This window comes from Trachypithecus francoisi, unplaced genomic scaffold, assembly GCF_009764315.1.
Source record: "Trachypithecus francoisi isolate TF-2019V2 unplaced genomic scaffold, Tfra_2.0 Lachesis_group5, whole genome shotgun sequence".
Classification (NCBI taxonomy): domain Eukaryota; kingdom Metazoa; phylum Chordata; class Mammalia; order Primates; family Cercopithecidae; genus Trachypithecus; species Trachypithecus francoisi.
Genome location: NW_022681470.1, coordinates 142642398 through 142660980, shown reverse-complemented (window position 1 = coordinate 142660980; position 18583 = coordinate 142642398). Strand labels below are relative to the sequence as shown.

The 18583-nt window shown below is 43.8% G+C and overlaps 1 protein-coding gene and 1 long non-coding RNA gene across 2 annotated transcripts; one reads left to right on the top strand and one right to left on the bottom strand.

The window, feature by feature from the left end:
• Positions 1-317: 317 nt before the first annotated feature.
• LOC117075697 lies at positions 318-6208 on the bottom strand. Its single transcript, XR_004434089.1, has 2 exons — positions 5797-6208; positions 318-2036 (listed from the first exon to the last, which is right to left on the bottom strand). It is a non-coding gene; the product is annotated as an uncharacterized LOC117075697 (long non-coding RNA).
• Positions 6209-12583: 6375 nt separating this feature from the next.
• LOC117075067 (putative methyl-CpG-binding domain protein 3-like 5) lies at positions 12584-15045 on the top strand. Its single transcript, XM_033197091.1, has 2 exons — positions 12584-12715; positions 14324-15045. The coding sequence occupies exons 1-2, from the start codon at positions 12671-12673 to the stop codon at positions 14903-14905; spliced, it is 627 nt and encodes a 208-aa protein (XP_033052982.1). The 5' UTR covers positions 12584-12670; the 3' UTR covers positions 14906-15045.
• Positions 15046-18583: the final 3538 nt, after the last annotated feature.

Genomic DNA, 18583 nt, shown 5'->3' with positions numbered 1-18583 from the left:
TGCCGGACAGTCGCGGTGGCCCACGCCTGTAATCCCAGCACTTTAGGAGACAGAGGCGGGTGGATCACCTGAGGTCGGGAGTTCGAGGCCAGCCTAACCAAAATAGAGAAACCCCGTCTCTACTAACAATACAAAATTAGCCGGACGTGGTGGCGCATGCCTGTAATCCCAGCTACTTGGGAGGCTGAAGCAGGAGAATCGCTTGAACCCAGGAGGTGAAGGTTGCAGTGAGCCAAGATCATGCCACTGTACTCTAGCCAGGATGACAGAGACAGATTCCATAAAAAAAAAAAAAAAAAAGGAAACAGAGAGTTGACTAAGGTGACTATATCTTGTTTATTTATTCACCTTTTTCCAGTACAAGTTTAATATTCATTAAAGAAGTTTTTTTTTGGGTCGGGGGGAGAATGGCGACAGGTAGTAGGATCTGCTGCAGGCAAGAGGCTTCACTGTGATGATGGAGCCCCGCACCTCGGGTTTCCCGCAGCCCAGGATCTGGTAGCAGATCATGGTATCATCGCATCTTTGTTCCTACAAGGATGGGACGTGGTCTGCCTCATCTCCTGGGGATATCAGGAGCACTTTCCAGACTCCGGGTGATCAGGGAATAGCTCCCAGTATGGTCTTAGTTGGGGTCTCCTCCTGATCCATGTTAATCCAGGAACGCCCCATGATGAGGGCTAGTGAGGGCCTCTCCCTGGAGTCAAGGACCAGAAATGTGTTTATGAGGCGTTCTAGTTCTATGGAAATGAGAAACGGGATATCCTGTCATCATTCACACAGTATTAGTGTGTCTTCAGCCCCACAAAAGTCTGTCCGACAGATGGCAGGCCCCGGCCACCATGGTGTAGACAGTGACTCCCAGCTCCACCTGCCCACCAGGGTCCACTGTACTTTTGTGTCCAGAACAGTTCCGAGGCTGCGTAAGAGGAGCTCCCACCACAGGGGCTCAGCTTTCAGTCTATGGTGAATCTGGTATCCAAGCCAGAGTCTGTTGTTTCCATGTCGTGCTCAGCCTCCTCAGGGAAGTTCCCTGGCTTCAGAACCCTGTAGATAATTTTCCTCTGGAAGCCTCACTGCACGGAATACCCTATTTGCTGGAACTTGCCCCGGGCCTCTTCCCCCTTCAAGGAGGAGAACTGGAGGGTGAAGTCGGATAGCTCTCTCAAGCTGGCTTAATCCACTAGTAGAAACAGTCTGTTCTGGGCGCCAGCCACGGGAGTCTGATGATCTTCGGGCAATGAAGGGCCTTCATCATATGGACCCTGCAGTACAGACGCTGGAGGCTGCAGGAGCCCTGCTGCCCTATTGGGGTGACCTCCACAGCCATCTCAGTCCCAGTGAGAATGTGCTGGGCCAGCTGCCTTGAGTTCTGCAAAGCCGCCCTGGCTGATGACCTTGAGGAGCCTATGATCATCAGTAAGGGTCTCCTCAGAGGCAGAAGTGGTCCCAAGGAACCGCAGCATGGTGACCTCCCAGCTACACATCTCAGCTAGGAATGCCAACTGAGAATACTACCCCTACAAACTTTGCTAACGAGAAGCAAAAATGACAGGGCTCGAGGTGTCTGATGACATGTGAGGGCGACCTCCGGTCACTTCCATGCCAGGGACAACATTCGAGGCCAATTCCACCGTGACTGCAACCAGGAGCCAGATGATATCAGGAATCACCTCTCCCGGCCCCTTGATTCTGCGGACTTCCCACTAAGTTGATGTCATTCTCAGGTGGGCCCTTCCTCCAAGGTGACAAGATGGCACCCAGAGCCCCAGCAGTCTAACGGAAATAGATCTGCTCCTCCCAGATGTTTCCAAGACAAGGGCCTGACCTTTGGCACAGAGTGTGTCACATGAGCAGGCCTTAGCCAATCACTGTGGAAAAAGAAGATGGGATCTGCTGATTGGCCAGATTGAGGTCATGTGGCCACTGTCTCCATGGAAACTTGAGAGTGGCTTAGCTGTTTTTTCCGTTGGGAGACGTGTGATGGCTGAGAGAGCAGGTTCGGGGTGGAAAGGTCACTGCAACTGGATATCCAACTGCAAAAGAAAGACCAGAAATGTGTTTATGAGGACCAGAAATGTGTTTATGAGGCGTTCTACCTCACAGGATATAGAAAAAATAAAACAACAACTAACAAGGGGCCAAAAAGTGCTAGTCTCCTGGAGTGTATGATACACAAAAATCAACTCAAAATCGACCAGTGTTGTAAATACAAACGTTGAAATTAGAAAGCTATTAGAAGCAAACAAACAGTAATTTTTTTATGACCCCTATCTAAGGTCATGAAAACCCATAGTGATTTTAGAGATTACACCAAATTACAAGCAAAAGAACAAAAAGTAGATACATTTCAGTTGACTATTTTGTACATTCTGAGTTTCGAAATATATGTAATAACCTGTATCCATCATCACTGTGTCATACAAAATGGTTTCACTGCCCTGAAAATCCCCTGTATTCCACAGCCTTAGAGGTCTGGTGGTGTGAGCCTCGTCATTGATGTTTTGGGTGGTGGGGAATGTAGGTGTGATTTTCAGTTATTATCCTCTGCTTTAGGTCAGAAAAGAGAGGAATTCCCCACCTAGACCCATGTTTTCATAAAACCATAAATAATGGAGGAACGCAATACTGCAGGTGAAGAAATGAATCGTCAGGATATATTGATCCGTGGGATTACCAAGGTGAAAAAAAAAAAAACAAAAAACTAAGAAATAAGGCAGGAGATCACATTTTAGAACCCAATAATGCAGCTTGAATTCTACATTGATCTTGAGCTACTCATTTGGACTTTCTGAATGCACTGTGAATGTTTCTTCCCAGGCAATGGGGGATGCATGCACTTGCGGGTGCTCGTGCACACGGGATTGGCGTGCAGATGTGTGCGGGTCGCACAGGGAATGTTCTGCAGCTGCCCTGTGCCCTGGGTGTGTGAGGCGGCTCCCCTGCCATGTTGAACTTTAAAGGGTGTGATGCCGGAATGTTGTTGGCTGAGTCCTGATTAGCATGAGCCCTTCTGATCCTCTTACCTCACACCTTGCCTGGCATCATCCCAAATGGCGTTTGTGCAAATGGCTTATTGACACGGGCTTGGGACCAAATGCACCCAAGAGGAGGGGTCCCTGGGGTCTTGCTATCCGTGGACTTGGATGAAATCATAGTGCCTGGGGGTGGAGAGGATGACCCTCAAACATGTTTTCCATCTCGTGTTTTTCTCCTAGATGTAGGACCCTAGATGCAGAGCCCCAGGGCACAGAGGATTCCAGATTCTTACAGGGGACTGGAGGAAGCTTGACTGAAAGGAATCAGGGCTGTGAGGGTGGGGGAGAGATTCTAGTAGTTTCTCCATTTCACAGCAATAATTCCTCCCCGCCGCAACCCAACACACACACATACACATGATATACGCATACACCTGTCTGGTATGCAAGTTCCCCCTTTTGCTCAAACTTCTGGTTTTGCAGACACTTCTAAGGAAATATTGATGTTCCCTTTAATTTTTGTCTTCGTGCTCCTGAAACTTCCCCTCCATGTGTGCAATATGACTGATCCCAACTTTCTTTCTTTCTTTCTTTCTTTCTTTCTTTCTTTCTTTCTTTCTTTCTTTCTTTCTTTCTTTCCTTTCTTTCTTTCTTTCTCTCTCTCTCTTTCTTTTTTTTTTGGGGGGGGATGGGTTTTCGCTCTTGTTGCCCAGGCTGGAGTACAGTGGCATGATCTTGGCTCACTGCAACCTCCGCCTCCTGGGGTCAAGCAACTCCCCTGCCTCAGCCTCCAGAGTAGCTGGGATTGCAGGTGCCCGCCACCACACCTGGCTAATTTTTATATTTTCAGTAGAGACAGGGTTTCACCATGTTGGCCAAGCTGGTCTAGAACTCAGCTGACCTCAGGTGACCCACCCGCCTCAGCCTCCCAAAGTGCTGGGATTACAGACGTGAGCTGCTGTATCCAGTCTCCCACATTTCTTAAATGATCTGCATCATAAAATGTGGTGCTTTAATTATGTGCCATCTGATTGTTCCTCATTTCCTGGACACCTATGAGTATTACCTCCCAAACTAGATTGTTTAGCTGTGTGGAGGCGTGCACCTCAAGGCATGTTCTTGCAAAAACCCACTTCCCCCATTCCCTTCCTGTGGTTAGAACGCTGGGTGCAAACAAGTAATTACTCTGTGCTTGGCTATGAATTATAATATAGGGCATTAGGTTTCCAGTACAAAAGGACTCTTTTTTTTTTTTTTTTGATACATGGTCTTGCTCTGTCTCCCAGGTTGGAGTGCAGTGGCACATCTTGGCTCACAGCAACCTCTGCCTCCTGGGTTAAAGCAATTCTCCTGCCTCAGCCTCCTGAGTAGCTGAGATTATAGGCGCCAGCCACCACACCGGGCTAATTTTGTATTTTTAGTAGAGACAGGATTTCACCATGTTGGCCAGACTGGTCTCGAACTCCTGACTTCAGGTGATCCGCCCGCCTTGGGCCCAGTTGGATTCATCTTTAAGGAACAAGTTAACCAAAAAGGAGGATCAAACGTAACAAGCATACGTATTTTGTATATATGTAAAAATGTAAATGCACTAAACGATGCTAGGTAATGTTAATGGATATATGTGCTTTGTATATTAATACATGTTTAAATATTATTAATATGTATTTGGATGTATATACTGTACGTGTACGAAATTCAGAATAGACATATATACACCGAATAAATAATGATATTTGCCTGCTCTGGGAAACAGGGAGGAGAGAAATTGGATTGTCTGGGGAGCCAATGGGAAACTACTTGTTTGTAAAATGTTATTTTTAAAAGACTCCAAGTAAATATAATGTCAGTAATTGTCCATTCTGGGTGATTGGAATATAGATGTTTGATGTATTATAATTGCCTGATTTAAAATGTAAAAAATAGGCTGGAAGCAGTGGCTCCTGCCTGTATTCCCAGCACTTTGAAAGGCCGAGGCGGGTCGATCACCTAGGCCAGGAATTCCAGACCAGCTTGGCTAACATGGTGAAACCCCACTAAATCTCCACTAAAATACAAAATTAGCCAGGTGTGATGGCGGGCACCTGTAATCCCAGCTACTCTGGAGGCTGAGGCAGGAGAATCGCTTGAATCCGGGAGGCAGAGGTGGCAGTGAGCTGAGGCCACACCACTGCACTCCAGCCTGGGCAGCAAGAGTGAAATTCTGTCTCAGAAAAGGGAAGGGGAGGGGAGGAGAGGGGAGAGGGAAAGGGAGGGGGAGGGGAGGGGAGGGGGGAGAGAGAGAGAGAGAAAGAAGGAAGGAAGGAAGAAAGAAAAGAAAGAAAGAAAGAAAGAAAGAAAGAAAGAAAGAAAGAAAGAAAGAAAGAAAGAAAGAAAGAAGGAAAGAAGAAAGAAAGAGAAGTTGGCATCAGTCATATTGCACACATGGAGGGGAAGCTTCAGGAGCAAGAAGACAAAAATAAAAGGGAACATCAATGTTTCCTTTGAAGTGTCTGCAAAACCATAAGTCTGAGCAAAAGGGGAACTTGTGGCACCAGACAGGTGTGTGCATATATCGTGTGTGTATGCATATATCATGTGTGTATGCATATATCATGTGTGTGCATATATTATGTGTGTGCATATATCGTGTGTGTGCATATATCATGTGTGTATGCATATATCATGCGTGTGCATATATCATTACACATTTGTAAAACAGAGCGTAAAAAATAGTGAACTGAAATGTATCTGCTTTGTTTTTTTCTTGTACTTTTGGTGTCATCTCTAAAATCACTGCGGGTTTTTATGACCTTAGATATGGATCATAAAATATTACCCTTTGTTTGCTTCTAAAAGTTTTCTAGTTTCAAAGTTTATCTTTACGACACTGGTCGATTTTGAGTTGATGTTTGTGTATCATACACGGCAGCAGACTAGCACTTTCTGGCCCCTTGTTAGCTGTTGTTTCATTCATTTTTCTATATCCTGTGAGGTAGGAGTCCAAAATCATTCTTTTGCAGTTGGATATCCAGTTGTAGTGAGCTTTTGAGCCTGAATCACTTCTCTCAGCGATCACACCGTCTCCCAACTGAAAACAACTAAGCAGTTCTCAAGTTTCCATGGAGACAGGGGCCACATGACCTCAATCTGGCCAATCAGCAGATCCCGTCCTCTTTGGCCACAGTGATTGGCTAAGGCCTGCTCATGTGACACACTCTGTGTCAAAGGTCAGGCCAATGTCTTGGAAACATCCGGGAGGAGAAGATCTATTTCCGTTAGGCTCCTGGGGCTGTGGGTGCCATCTTGTCACCTTGTGGGAGGAAGAGCCCACCTGGGAATGACATCAACTCAGAGGGAAGTCAGCAGAGGCAAGAGGCGGGGAGAGGTGATTCCTGGTGACATCATCTGGCTCCTGGGTGCAGCCACAGTGGAGTTGGCCTCGAATGTTGTCCCTGGCATGGAAGTGACCAGAGGTCGCCCGCACATGTCATCAGACACCTCCAGCCCTGTCATTTTTGCTTCTCGTTAGCAAAGTTTGTAGGGGTAGTATTCTCAGTTGGCATTCCTAGCTGAGATGTGTAGCTGGGAGGTCTCCACCCGGCGGGGCCTTGGGACCACTTCTACCTCCGAGGAGACCCTTACTGATGATCATAGGCTCCTCAAGGTCATCAGCCAGGGCGGCTTTGCAGAACTCAAGGCAGCTGGCCCAGCACATTCTCACTGGGATCGAGATGGCTGTGGAGATCACCCCAACAGGGCAGCAGGGCTCCTGCAGCCTCCAGCGTCTGTACTGCAGGGTCCATATGATGAAGGCCCTTCATCGCCCAAAGATCATCAGACTCCCGTGGCTGGCGCCCAGAGCAGGCTGTTCCTAGTCGTGGATTAAGCCAGCTCGAGAGAGCTATCCGACTTCGCCCTCCAGTTCTCCTCCTTGAAGGGGGAAGAGGCCCAGGGCAAGTTCCAGCAAATAGGGTATTCCGTGCAGTGAGGCTTCCAGAGGAAAATTATCTACAGGGTTCTGAAGCCAGGGAACTTCCCTGAGGAGGCTGAGCACGACATGGAAACAACAGACTCTGGCTTGGATACCAGATTCACCGTAGACTGAAAGCTGAGCCCCTGTGGTGGGAGCTCCTCTTACGCAGCCTCGGAACTGTTCTGGACACAAAAGTACAGTGGACCCTGGTGGGCAGGTGGAGCTGGGAGTCACTGTCTACACCATGGTGGCCGGGGCCTGCCATCTGTCGGACAGACTTTTGTGGGGCTGAAGACGACACTAATACTGTGTGAATGATGACAGGAGACCCCGTTTCTCATTTCCATAGAACTAGAACGCCTGATAAACTCATTTCTGGCCCTTGACTCCAGGGAGAGGCCCTCACTAGACCACCCCATGGGGCGTTCATGGGTCAGGAAGACACTAGCCCAAGGCTATACTGGGAGCTATTCCCCGATCACCCGGAGTCTGGAAAGCGCTCCTGATGTCCCCGGGAGATGAGGCAGACCACGTCCCATCCTTGTAGGAACAAAGGTGCGATGATACCATGGTCTGCTACCAGATCCTGGGCTGCGGGAAACCAAGGTGCGGGGCTCCATCATCACAGTGAAGCCTCTTGCCTTCAGCAGATCCTACTACCTGTTGCCATTCTCCCCATCATCTGAAAGAAACTCCTTTAATAAGTATTAAACTTGTACTGGAAAAAAGTCAATGAGTAAATAAGATATCATCGTCTTAACAAACTGTATTTCTAAGGTGAATGAATAAAGCTGTGACGGCCACAAGGATTTTTTTTTTTCTTTTTGAGACAGAGTTTCACTGTTGTCACCCAGGCTGGAGTGAAATGGCCTGATCTCGGCTCACTGTAACCTCCGCCTCTCGGGTTCCAGCGCTAAATTTTATTTGCATTTTTAGTAGAGGCGGGGTTTCTTCATGTTGGTCAGGCTGGTCTCGAACTCCTGACCTCAGGTGATCCACCTGCCTCGGCCTCCCAAAGTGCTGGGATTTCAGGCATGAGCCACTGCGCCCAGCCATGCATTCTTGTTTAAACCATTGGCTGCTTATGAGTCTGCTATTTAATTTCCACATCTGAATTTTCCAGCATTCTTTTTATTGTGAATTTCCAGCTTCTTTCTAAAGCAATCATAGAAGATACTTTGTATCTTCAGTCAACAACATTCAGACATGTGGCAATTCAACCTCCACCTCCTGGGTTCAAGCGATTCTCCTGCCTCAGCCTCCTCAGTAGCTGGGACTACAGGCCTGCACCACCACGCCTGGCTCCTTTTTTTTGTATTTTTAGTAGAGATGGGGTTTCACTATGTTGTCCAGGCTGGTCTCAAACTCCTGACCTCAAGTAATCCACGCACCTCAGCCTCCTAAAGTGCTGGGATTACAGGTGTGAGCCATTGTGCCCAGCCTACAGCTTTTGTTTTTGAGACAGGGTCTTGCTGTGTCACCCAGGCTGGAGGGCAGTAGCTCAGTCATAACTCACTACAGCCTTGATCTCCTGGGCTCAAGTGATCCTCCCACTTCAGCCTCCTAAGTAGTTGGGACTACAGGCATACATCACCATGCCTGACAATATTTATTTTTTATTTTTTGTAGAGATAAGGTCTTCCTTGTTGTCAGACTACTGAGCTCAAGCGATCCTCCCACCTCTGCCTCCCAAAATGCTGGGATTACAGACGTAAACCACCGTACCTGGCCCTGTACAGTTTTAATACATCTTTCCATATAGTTTTCCAAAGTGGTTATTCCAATTCAAACTCCCACAATCCTTACAGGAAAGACTGGTCCCTCCATAGTCTAGTCAGCACTTACTTGGTGTTTCTGTGTTTTTCCCCTTAGCTAAGCTGATGCCTGTATAATGGTATCTCATTGTAATTTTTATTTTTTTAGCATTTCCCCAAAGCTAAAGGGGTTACACATTTGCTCAAATTTTGCTGGTCATTTAGGCCGGGCGCGGTGGCTCATGCCTGTAATCTCAGCACTTTGGGAGGCCAAGGCGGGTAGATCACTTGAGGTCAGGAGTTCTAGACCAGCCTGGGCAACATGGTAAAACCCAGTTTCTACTCAAAATACAAAAATTAGCTGGATGTGGTGGTTGGAGACTGTAATCCCACCTACTCAGGAGGCTGAGGCAGGAGAATCGCTTGAACCCAGAAGGCAGAGGTTGCAGTGAGCCAAGATCATGCCACTGCACTCCAGCCTGGGTAACAGAGCAAGACTCCACCTCAAAATAACAATAACAATAATAATAATAATTTTTTAGGCCGGGCGCGGTGGCTCAAGCCTGTAATCCCAGCACTTTGGGAGGCCGAGACGGGTGGATCACGAGGTCAGGAGATCAAGACCATCCTGGCTAACACGGTGAAACCCCGTCTCTACTAAAAAATACAAAAAACGAGCCGGGCGAGGTGGCGGGTGCCTGTAGTCCCAGCTACTCGGGAGGCTGAGGCAGGAGAATGGCGGGAACCCGGGAGGCAGAGCTTGCAGTGAGCTGAGATCCGGCCACTGCACTCCAGCCTGGGCCACAGAGCAAGACTCCGTCTCAAAAGAAAAAAAAAAGGCCGGGCGCGGTGGCTCAAGCCTGTAATCCCAGCACTTTGGGAGGCCGAGACGCGCGGATCACGAGGTCAGGAGATCGAGAGCATCCTGGCGAACACGGTGAAACCCCGTCTCTACTAAAAAAAATACAAAAAACTAGCCGGGCGAGGTGGCGGGCGCCTGTAGTCCCAGCTACTCCGGAGGCTCAGGCAGGAGAATGGCGTAAACCCGGGAGGCGGAGCTTGCAGTGAGCTGAGATCCGGCCACTGCACTCCAGCCTGGGCGACACAGCAAGACTCCGTCTCAAAAAAAAAAAATGATAATAATAATAATTTTTTACGGTCACTTGTTTATATTCTTTTGTGTAGGATTCATTCAAGTCTTTCACCCAGTTTCAAGTGTGTTTTCATTATTTTTCTCTGTTTGTTTGACATTATTCTTTATATACTCTGGCTTGATGTATTTTCCTGGGGGTACAGAATCAAAACCTCTTCCCCTACACTGGTTTTCCGCCCTTTCTCTCTTACTGGTGTATTTTAATGAATAGTTGCTCTTAATGTATCTTAACTGGTTCACATTTGAATATTCTCCTTTCTATTTAGAGTTTTATTGTATGAAGAAGAAAGACTGTCTCCTCATTGACTGTGAAGCTGTTCTTCTACCTAGTTTTTAATTAAAGCTATTTACTGTGTTTTATATTTAGGACTGAAACTAAGAATATAAGAAATTAGGCCAGGCACAGTGGCTCACACCTGTAATCCTATCACTTTGAGAGGCCAAGGCAGGTGAGTCACTTGAGGTCAGGAGTTCAAGACCACCCTGGCCAACATGGCAAAACCCCGTCTCTACAAAAAATACAAAAATAAGCTGGATGTGATGGCGTGTGCCTGCAGTCCCAGCTACTTGGGAGGCTGAAGCAGGAGAATTGCTTGAACCTGGGAGGCAGAGGTTGCAGTGAGCCAAGATCATACCACTGCTATTCAGCCCGGGTGACAGAGTGAGACTCTGTCTCAAGAGAAAGGAAAGAAAGAAAGAAGAAAAGGAAGGAAGGAAGGAAGGAAGGAAGGAAGGAAGGAAGGAAGGAAGGAAAAGGATAGAAAAGGAAAGGAAGAAAGAAAGAAGGAAAAGAAATTAAAATGAGATTGAACCTAGAAAAAAAGGTAGATTAGCAAAGTGGAACAGAGTTCAAGAGCAAATATTTCCACCAAAGCACAAGATGAACAACACTGGAAAATTCAGAGACAAGTGGGATGTGATTAAAAGAAGAGTAGAGAGAACTTGGAGAAGAATGGATATCAGAAGTGAAGGATACGCATGCACCTTCCAAACTGATGAAAGACATCAAACCACAGATTCAATTAACCCCACACCCTCTAGGCCGAGAAAATACACAGGAAGCAATAATGAGCTACACTGTGGCCTACAAACCAACAACAACGAGAAAGAGTTTAGAGAATGCAGAAACCAAAGAAGCAAGGAAAAGCCTGACAGCTGACATCTCAACACACATAAAATGAGATAGACATCAGTGGAGCACCGTTTCTAACATGCTAAAAGAAATTTATCAATCCAGACACCTATATCCAACAGCAATATTGCCCCCAAATAAAGATGCCTAAATAAAGGTGTAAAGGAAAACAGTTAGTTGTTAGCAGCATTGAATTAGAAAAGAAAATACTAGAATGAATTCTCAAGTCCACAGGGAAATAATCCCAGATTGAATGCCAGAAATGCAGAAAGAATAAAGATGGACGGACAAGATGATCTGTAGGCAAGTATTAGTGCATATTGCTTGATGTAGAATTAATATGCATGACAATGGTAATACAAAAGTCAGAAAAAGCTAAAACGAGAATTAAAAGTGTTCTAAAGTGTTAGCATTTTGTGGGAGGGGTTCAAGTAAGTAATTGTATCAGAGTATATGATTTAATTATTAGCATAACTACACAGATTTGTATGGCTGTAAGTAGCAAGTTCATTCATAGAACAATAAAATAATAAACATATTTAATTCAAAGTCAGCCAAGTAAAGGCAAAAGGAACATTCATTAATCAGTTAAGTCAAAACCTAGGAAAATTGAGAGGACTGAAACAATTTCAAATGTACTGGTAATTATATTAAATGTAAATGCATAAAATAGAATTATTATTATTATTATTATTATTTTGAGATGGAGTCTCACTCTGTCATCCATGCTGAACTGCAGTGGCGTGATCTTGGCTCACTGCGACCTCTCCCTCCCAGTTTCAAGCGATTCTCCTACTTCAGCCTCCCAAGTAGCTGGGATTACAGGCATGTGCCACCATGCCCGAGTAATTTTTGTCTTTTTAGTAGAAACGGGGTTTCACTATGTTGGCCAAGCTGGTCTTGAACTCCTGACCTCAGGTGATCTACCTGCCTCGGTCTCCCAAAGTGCTGGGATTAAAGGCGTGAGCCACCTCTCCCAGCCAAAGTAATAATTTCTTTGCAACAACTGTGTGACATATTCTATAGGATTGTGAATAAAAGTTTTGGGCTTTCTTTTCTTGAAGAAGATTTAAATGGTCGTTAGTTTCTGTTATTAAATCAAAATTTACATGAACATTTATGTATATAGACAATTCCATTTCTATTTCTATAGAAAGTATTCAAAGATGTTTGGAAGACTGGGAGAAAAAGGAAACATATCTAAAATGCTGATATTAAAAGTGTTCTAAAGTATTAGCATTTTGTGGGAGGGGTTCAAGTAAGCAATTGTATCAGAGTATATGATTTAATTATGAGCATAACTACACAGATTTGTATGGCTGTAAGTAGCAAGTTCATAGAACAACAAAATAATAAACATATTTAATTCAAAGTCAGCCAAGTAAAGGCAAAAGGAACACTCATTAATCGTTTAAGGCAAAGCCTAGGAATACCACCCCGCCACACGCACATACGTATTAAATTCTTTATCTACTAACACTCTGTGTAGGTAACACATTGGTTTCTGTATAAAGATTTAGAAATGCCTCAAATCCAATGGGCGGAGACAGGGTGTTCCCTGTGGATTATCCACTGATTGCATTATCACTCCCTTTCTCTATAAAAAGGAGAACCAGATGCAGAAGTCACTGCATTTTCCAGCAAGCCAAGGGCTGGCTGCATCTCAAGAGTGGGGTCAGCAAGAGAAACTCTACAGCTATGGGAGAGCCTGTGTTCACCTTTTTGCCAAGACCACCTGTTCTGGTGAGTACAGGATTTTTATTGACCACAAGAATGTCCATTTGTGTCCTTTTTCTTTCTGTAAAACATCTTTACAGTTCGCAGTGAGTTGTTCTTAAAACTAGATGTTGTGGAAAGTTATACCTTAGGTGTTAATATTTGTTGAATAATATTCAAAGTATTCTCATTTTTGCCCATGAAACTATATGGGGATAATAGCTTCGATTTTTATTTTTTAATCCAACATCACTAGGAAGGGGAAGAAGTATTATTTGGCCTTGCAGTCTTCACATTGTCTCCCTCTCTGGAAAGTTCTTGAACCAGAAATTGCTTGGTCCCTTTAAAAAAATAGTTCTCCAGTTAAATTTCATGATTAGTTAGTTAGTCCCCTAAACTCACTGTCACGATACATTGTAGTGAATTTCTTTCTTTTCTGTTTCTCCGTTTCTCCTCCCTCCATCCCTCTCTGTCTCTCCCTTCTTCATCATGGAACTTAATTATATCTGATATTCTATCAGAAATTTATTTTTAGTGTGTTTATTACGTCTTCCTTCTCACCAAGATGAAAATCAACAGAACGGCGCCTTACAAAGTTTACTTCTGGATCAGGGGTTCTACTGTACAGCTTGGCACATCATAGGTGCCCTGTAACTAAGGGGACTAAGCAATTTTCCCTCCAAAGGGGAACATCTTAGGTCGTGTAAGGGGTAGTGTTAATCTGGATGCCAGGACAACAGAAGTGAAATGAGAAGGACAGAAACGAAGGCTTTAAAGTAGAAAGTGCCCTGATAAAGTCTGTATCTGAAACAGCTTTATGGGACTAGACTCTTCCAATTGAGTTAGAGCGAGAAAGGATTTCAAATCTTAGGAAGAACTTAATCATCTTTCCCAGTATATCATCAAAAGATTCCCTCATGGTACAACTCTAGTTAATTGAGCTTATCAGAAACAGAAAGCGAACATGGTGTTTTTGAGGTTTTTCTTCAGGAGCAGGAGGCGCTCAGGTGAAGATGGGATCTGGGTGTGGCAGTGAGTATTTAAGGGTTGGCAAGGGCACCATGTCTTTGGAGACCAGGGAGTCAAGGAGCTATGAAAATGATGGTGTGTCCTGAAGCACAGCAGCAAGAGATGCAGAGAGATGTGAGGTCTTGGTTCACAGGGAAGTCTGGGATCCCGGTGTCCTGTTGGGGATAGGTTAGGAGGCACCAGCATGCGTGTAGCTGACAGTGGCAGGGAAGAGAAGAGGACGGGTGTCCTCCGAGGAGGATGAAGAGGGACAAGGTCTGGAACTGGCCCTCGGTCATGACCTTGAGCATTTAGTCCTTGACTCGCATCAGCCCGATGAGGTCCCAGGACCCAGTGTCAGTGCCTGGAACTCCTGCCAGCAGCATCAGCATCACGTGGAGAAATGCAGACTCTAGGGTCCACCCCAGACTTACTTGGGTTCAGGTCCAGAGATCTGAGTTTAACACACCCTGCGGGTGCTGAGGATGTACGGTGCCATTTGAGACACATTTCCCCAGACAGAGAGGCTGGTGGGAAGATTCCACTGAGCTGAGAGAAGCCCCCCCAGAGCTGAGCTTCTCCAGCCTCCATTTGGTTGAAATGTCACCTTTTCTTTTCTTTTGAAAGGGGAAGCTCAAAAGAAACATGATGCCCTGGGCTTTACAGAAGAAACGAGAAATCCACATGGCCAAGGCCCATCGGAGACGAGCTGCGAGGTCTGCTCTCCCCATGAGACTCACCAGCTGCATCTTCCCGAAGCCGGTGACAAGGATCAGGTCTCATCCTGACAACCAGGTCAGACGCAGAAAAGGGGAGGAGCACCTGGAGAAGCCACAGCAACTCTGCGCCTACCGGAGAATGCAGGCCCTGCAGCCCTGCAGCAGCCAAGGCGAAGGTTCAAGTCCACTGCAGTTGGAGAACGTCTTAAGTATCCTCGCACCGGGGATGGCCGGTGAATCTCTGGACAGGACTGGAGCTGAGCGTGTGCACAGGCTGCCCGAGCCCACCACTGGGAAGTTTCCAGCTGTGGCAGGGGGGCCAACCCCAGGAGTGGGTTGTCAGCTCCCACCGCCCCTCTCTGACCAATTGGTGACTCGTGCAGATATCCGGAGACAGGCCAGGAGGGTGAAGAAAGCCAGGGAGAGACTGGCCAGGGCCTTGCAGGCAGACAGGCTGGCCAGGCAGGCAGAAATGCTGACAGGTGGATGAAGTGCAGTCCTGGGTTTTGCATCCCTTTCTTTTAATGCCCATCCTCTTTCCGACTCTGAATTGTCACACTTTTTCCTTCCCCACCTGTTGTTTATTAAAAGTATTTGAAAGGCAACAAGTGTAAGGTGTGGATGGTTTTGTGGTGAGAAATTGGGTTTTATGGGATGAGGAAGGAAACCTTTACATGTCGTTGTACACCTCAGTTTCTGTTTGCCATGATTTTAATTAGTTGTGGGGTTTTGTTTGTTTGTTTGCTTGTTTGTTTTGAGACGGAGTCTCGCTCTGTTGTCCAGACTGAAGTGCAATGGTGGGATCTCAGCTCACCGCAACCTCCGCTTCCCAGGTTCAAGTGATTCTCCTGCCTCAGCTTCCCCAGTAGCTGGGATTACAGGCGCCTGCCACCATGCCCAGCTATTTTTTGTATTTTTAGTAGAGATGGGGTTTCACCATGCTGGCTAGGCTGGTCTTGAACTGCTGACCTCAGGCAATCTGCCCACCTTGGCCTCCCAAAGTACTGGGATTACAGGCATGAGCCATGGTGCCCGGCCATTAATTAGTTTTTATATTAAATTCTAATTTAATCTTTGGCCTGGCGCTGTGGCTGATGCCTATAGTCCCAGCACTTTGGGAGGTGGAGGAAGGCAGATCATCTGAGGTCAGGAGTTGGGGACCAGCCTGGCCAATATGGCGAAACCTCATCTCTACTAAAAATACAATAATTAGCCAGGCGTGGTGGCGGGCGCCTGTAATTTCAGCTACTCGGGAGGCTGAGGCAAGAGAATCCCTTGAACCCAGGAGGCAGAGGTTGCAGTGAGCCAAGATCGTGCCACTGCACTCCAGCCTGGGTGAGACTTTGTCTCAAAAACAAAAAAAAAAATTATAATATAATTTCAAATGAAATCCTTAAAAAATGAAATGAAATTATGTAAGTTTAAATGAAATGAATACATTACATAATTTATTTAAAATGTACTACATTTTCATTTTTAAATTGTTTCTTTTTTTAAAATTTTCGATTTGGGGGTACATATACATGTTTGTTACATGGATACATTGCTTAATGGTGGGGGTTAGGTTTGTAGTTTATGGATTACCCTAATACTGAACCCATTGTACCCAGGAGCTAAGTTTTCAACCAATGGATAAATTCAATTAACCCAGCCTGAAGGATTGTTCAGTGTTTAGTCGTTACATTTTCTCCCTATAATATACATTCCCAAGGCGAAGTTGGTACGTATCCCAAGAAATTTTTTTTAATTAAACATTTTTACCCCATTTACTCTGATGTGGTTATCAGAGTGCCTGTATGAAAATATCTCATGTACCGCATAAATATATACACATACTAGGTCTGTGCCCGCTGTTTCATTTTGAGTTTCCTTACCTCTTTCTCTTTATCATTGATCAAAACACGGAATGGAATACTTCATGGCAATTATTTTATGCATCTCGGGTTAGGTGGAAGCTACTGCTTGTTTTCACTCCAGCAGAGTTAGGGTGGTAGGAAGTGCCTATCAACCAGTGCTACCACACACCAGCCTGGGCAACAGAGCAAGACTCTGTCTCTAAAGATACATATATAATTCATATATAATTATAAATACATTTTATATTATACAATTACATGTTACATATAATTATATATTATAAAATAGCTATAATATAATTATAAATAGGGATGGGCACATTGGCTCACACCTGTAATCCCAGCATTTTGGGAAACCAAGGCAGGTGGATCAGAAGTTTGAGACCAGCCTGGGCAACATGGTGAGATCCTGTCTCTACTAAAAATACCAAAATTAGCCGCATGCCACTACACCTGGCTACATTTTGTATTTTGGGTAGTCCCAGCTACTCGGGAGACTGAGACAGAAGAATCGCTTGAACCCGGGAAGCAAAGATTGCAGTGAACCAAGATCGTGCCACTGCACTCCAGCCTGGGCCACAGAGTGAGACTCCATCTCAAAATATATATATATAATTATAAATAGTTATGTATAATTTTTATATAAATGCATAAGTTATAATATATTGTATTTTATATATATTATATTTCTATAATATATAATATATAATATAATATACAATATTTGAGACTCCATCTCAAAATACATATATAATTATAATTATATATAATTTTTAAATAAATACATAAGTTATAATATATCGTATTATATATTTATAATATATGTATTTTATATTATATAATTGATATATTATATATTATATAATTATATTTATATATATATATAAAAATTATATACAACATACATAAATTATATATAATATGTAATATACATTATATATAATTAATATATTTATTATATATAATATGTAATATACATAATAAATATATTTATTATATGTAATATAATATATTTGTTATATAATTTATAATATGATATATAAATCATATATAATATAAAATTATATTTAAATATAACATAATATATAAATTATATTTATATATTTTATATATTTTATATATATTATATATAAATTATATTTATATATAATATAAAATTATATACAACATACATAAATTATATATAATATGTAATATACATTATATATAATTAATATATTATTATATATAATATGTAATATACATAATAAATATATTTATTATATGTAATATAATATATTTGTATATAATTTATAATATGATATATAAATCATATATAATATAAAATTATATTTAAATATAACATAATATATAAATTATATTTATATATTTTATATATTTATATTATTATATATAAATTATATATTATACAAGTATATACAATTATGCATAATATAATTATACAATTCTATATAATGTAATTATATATTAAATATATGTAAGTTATATAATATATAATGTATATATAATTTATATTATATAATTATATTATGTATTATATGTATTATTATATAGAGAGATCAACAAGAATCCCCATGTGTCCCCAGCCCGTCTCTGGGTTTCCATCTGTGGGATGCCTTTCCCAGTGACCTAAGGACCTTGGAGAGCTCCTTTCCGTGGCTCTCTGCGGGAAGACAGACTATCCCTAACTACAATCACTAGGCACAGAACAAAACTGTTGCCATCATGCCAGGCACCACGTCAGTATCTTCGACCAAGACTGGAGCTCTCCTGGGGTGCTACAGAAGACCACGGATAAGGAGTTTGTGAATTCTGGGGAGAGAAATATTTGGGTCTCCCCTAATGCCACTCTCTTACATCCCATCAAAGGGAAAGGTGGACACTGAGCTTACATATCCATGAGAGCTACAAGCAGATCCTAGGGAATTCCCTGTATCATGAAATGATCATGATGGTGACAATGATGATGATTATTACTATCATTATTTTGGAAAGAAGGTCTCACTCTGCCATCCAGGTTGGAGTGCAGTGGTACAATCATGGCTCACTGCTGTCTCGACCGCCTGGCTCAGGTGATCTTCCCGACTCAGCCTCCCAAGGATCTGGGACTACAGATGCATGCCACCACACCCGGCTAATTTTGCTGTTGCTGTTGAGAAGGGGTCTCACTATGTTGCCCAGGCTGGAGTGCAGTGGCATGTGGTATGATCATGGCTCACTGCAGTCTTAACCGCCTGAGCTCAAGTGATCCTCCTGCCTCAGCCTCCCAAGGAACTGTGACTACAGGCGCATGCCACTACACCTGGCTAAAT

Excerpts from the sequence above, each read along its gene's own strand:
- LOC117075067 (XM_033197091.1), top strand. The coding sequence starts at position 12,671 with ATGGGAGAGCCTGTGTTCACCTTTTTGCCAAGACCACCTGTTCTG. Across the intron at positions 12,716-14,323 it reads TGCCAAGACCACCTGTTCTG|GGGAAGCTCAAAAGAAACAT; the intron begins GTGAGTACAGGA and ends TTCTTTTGAAAG.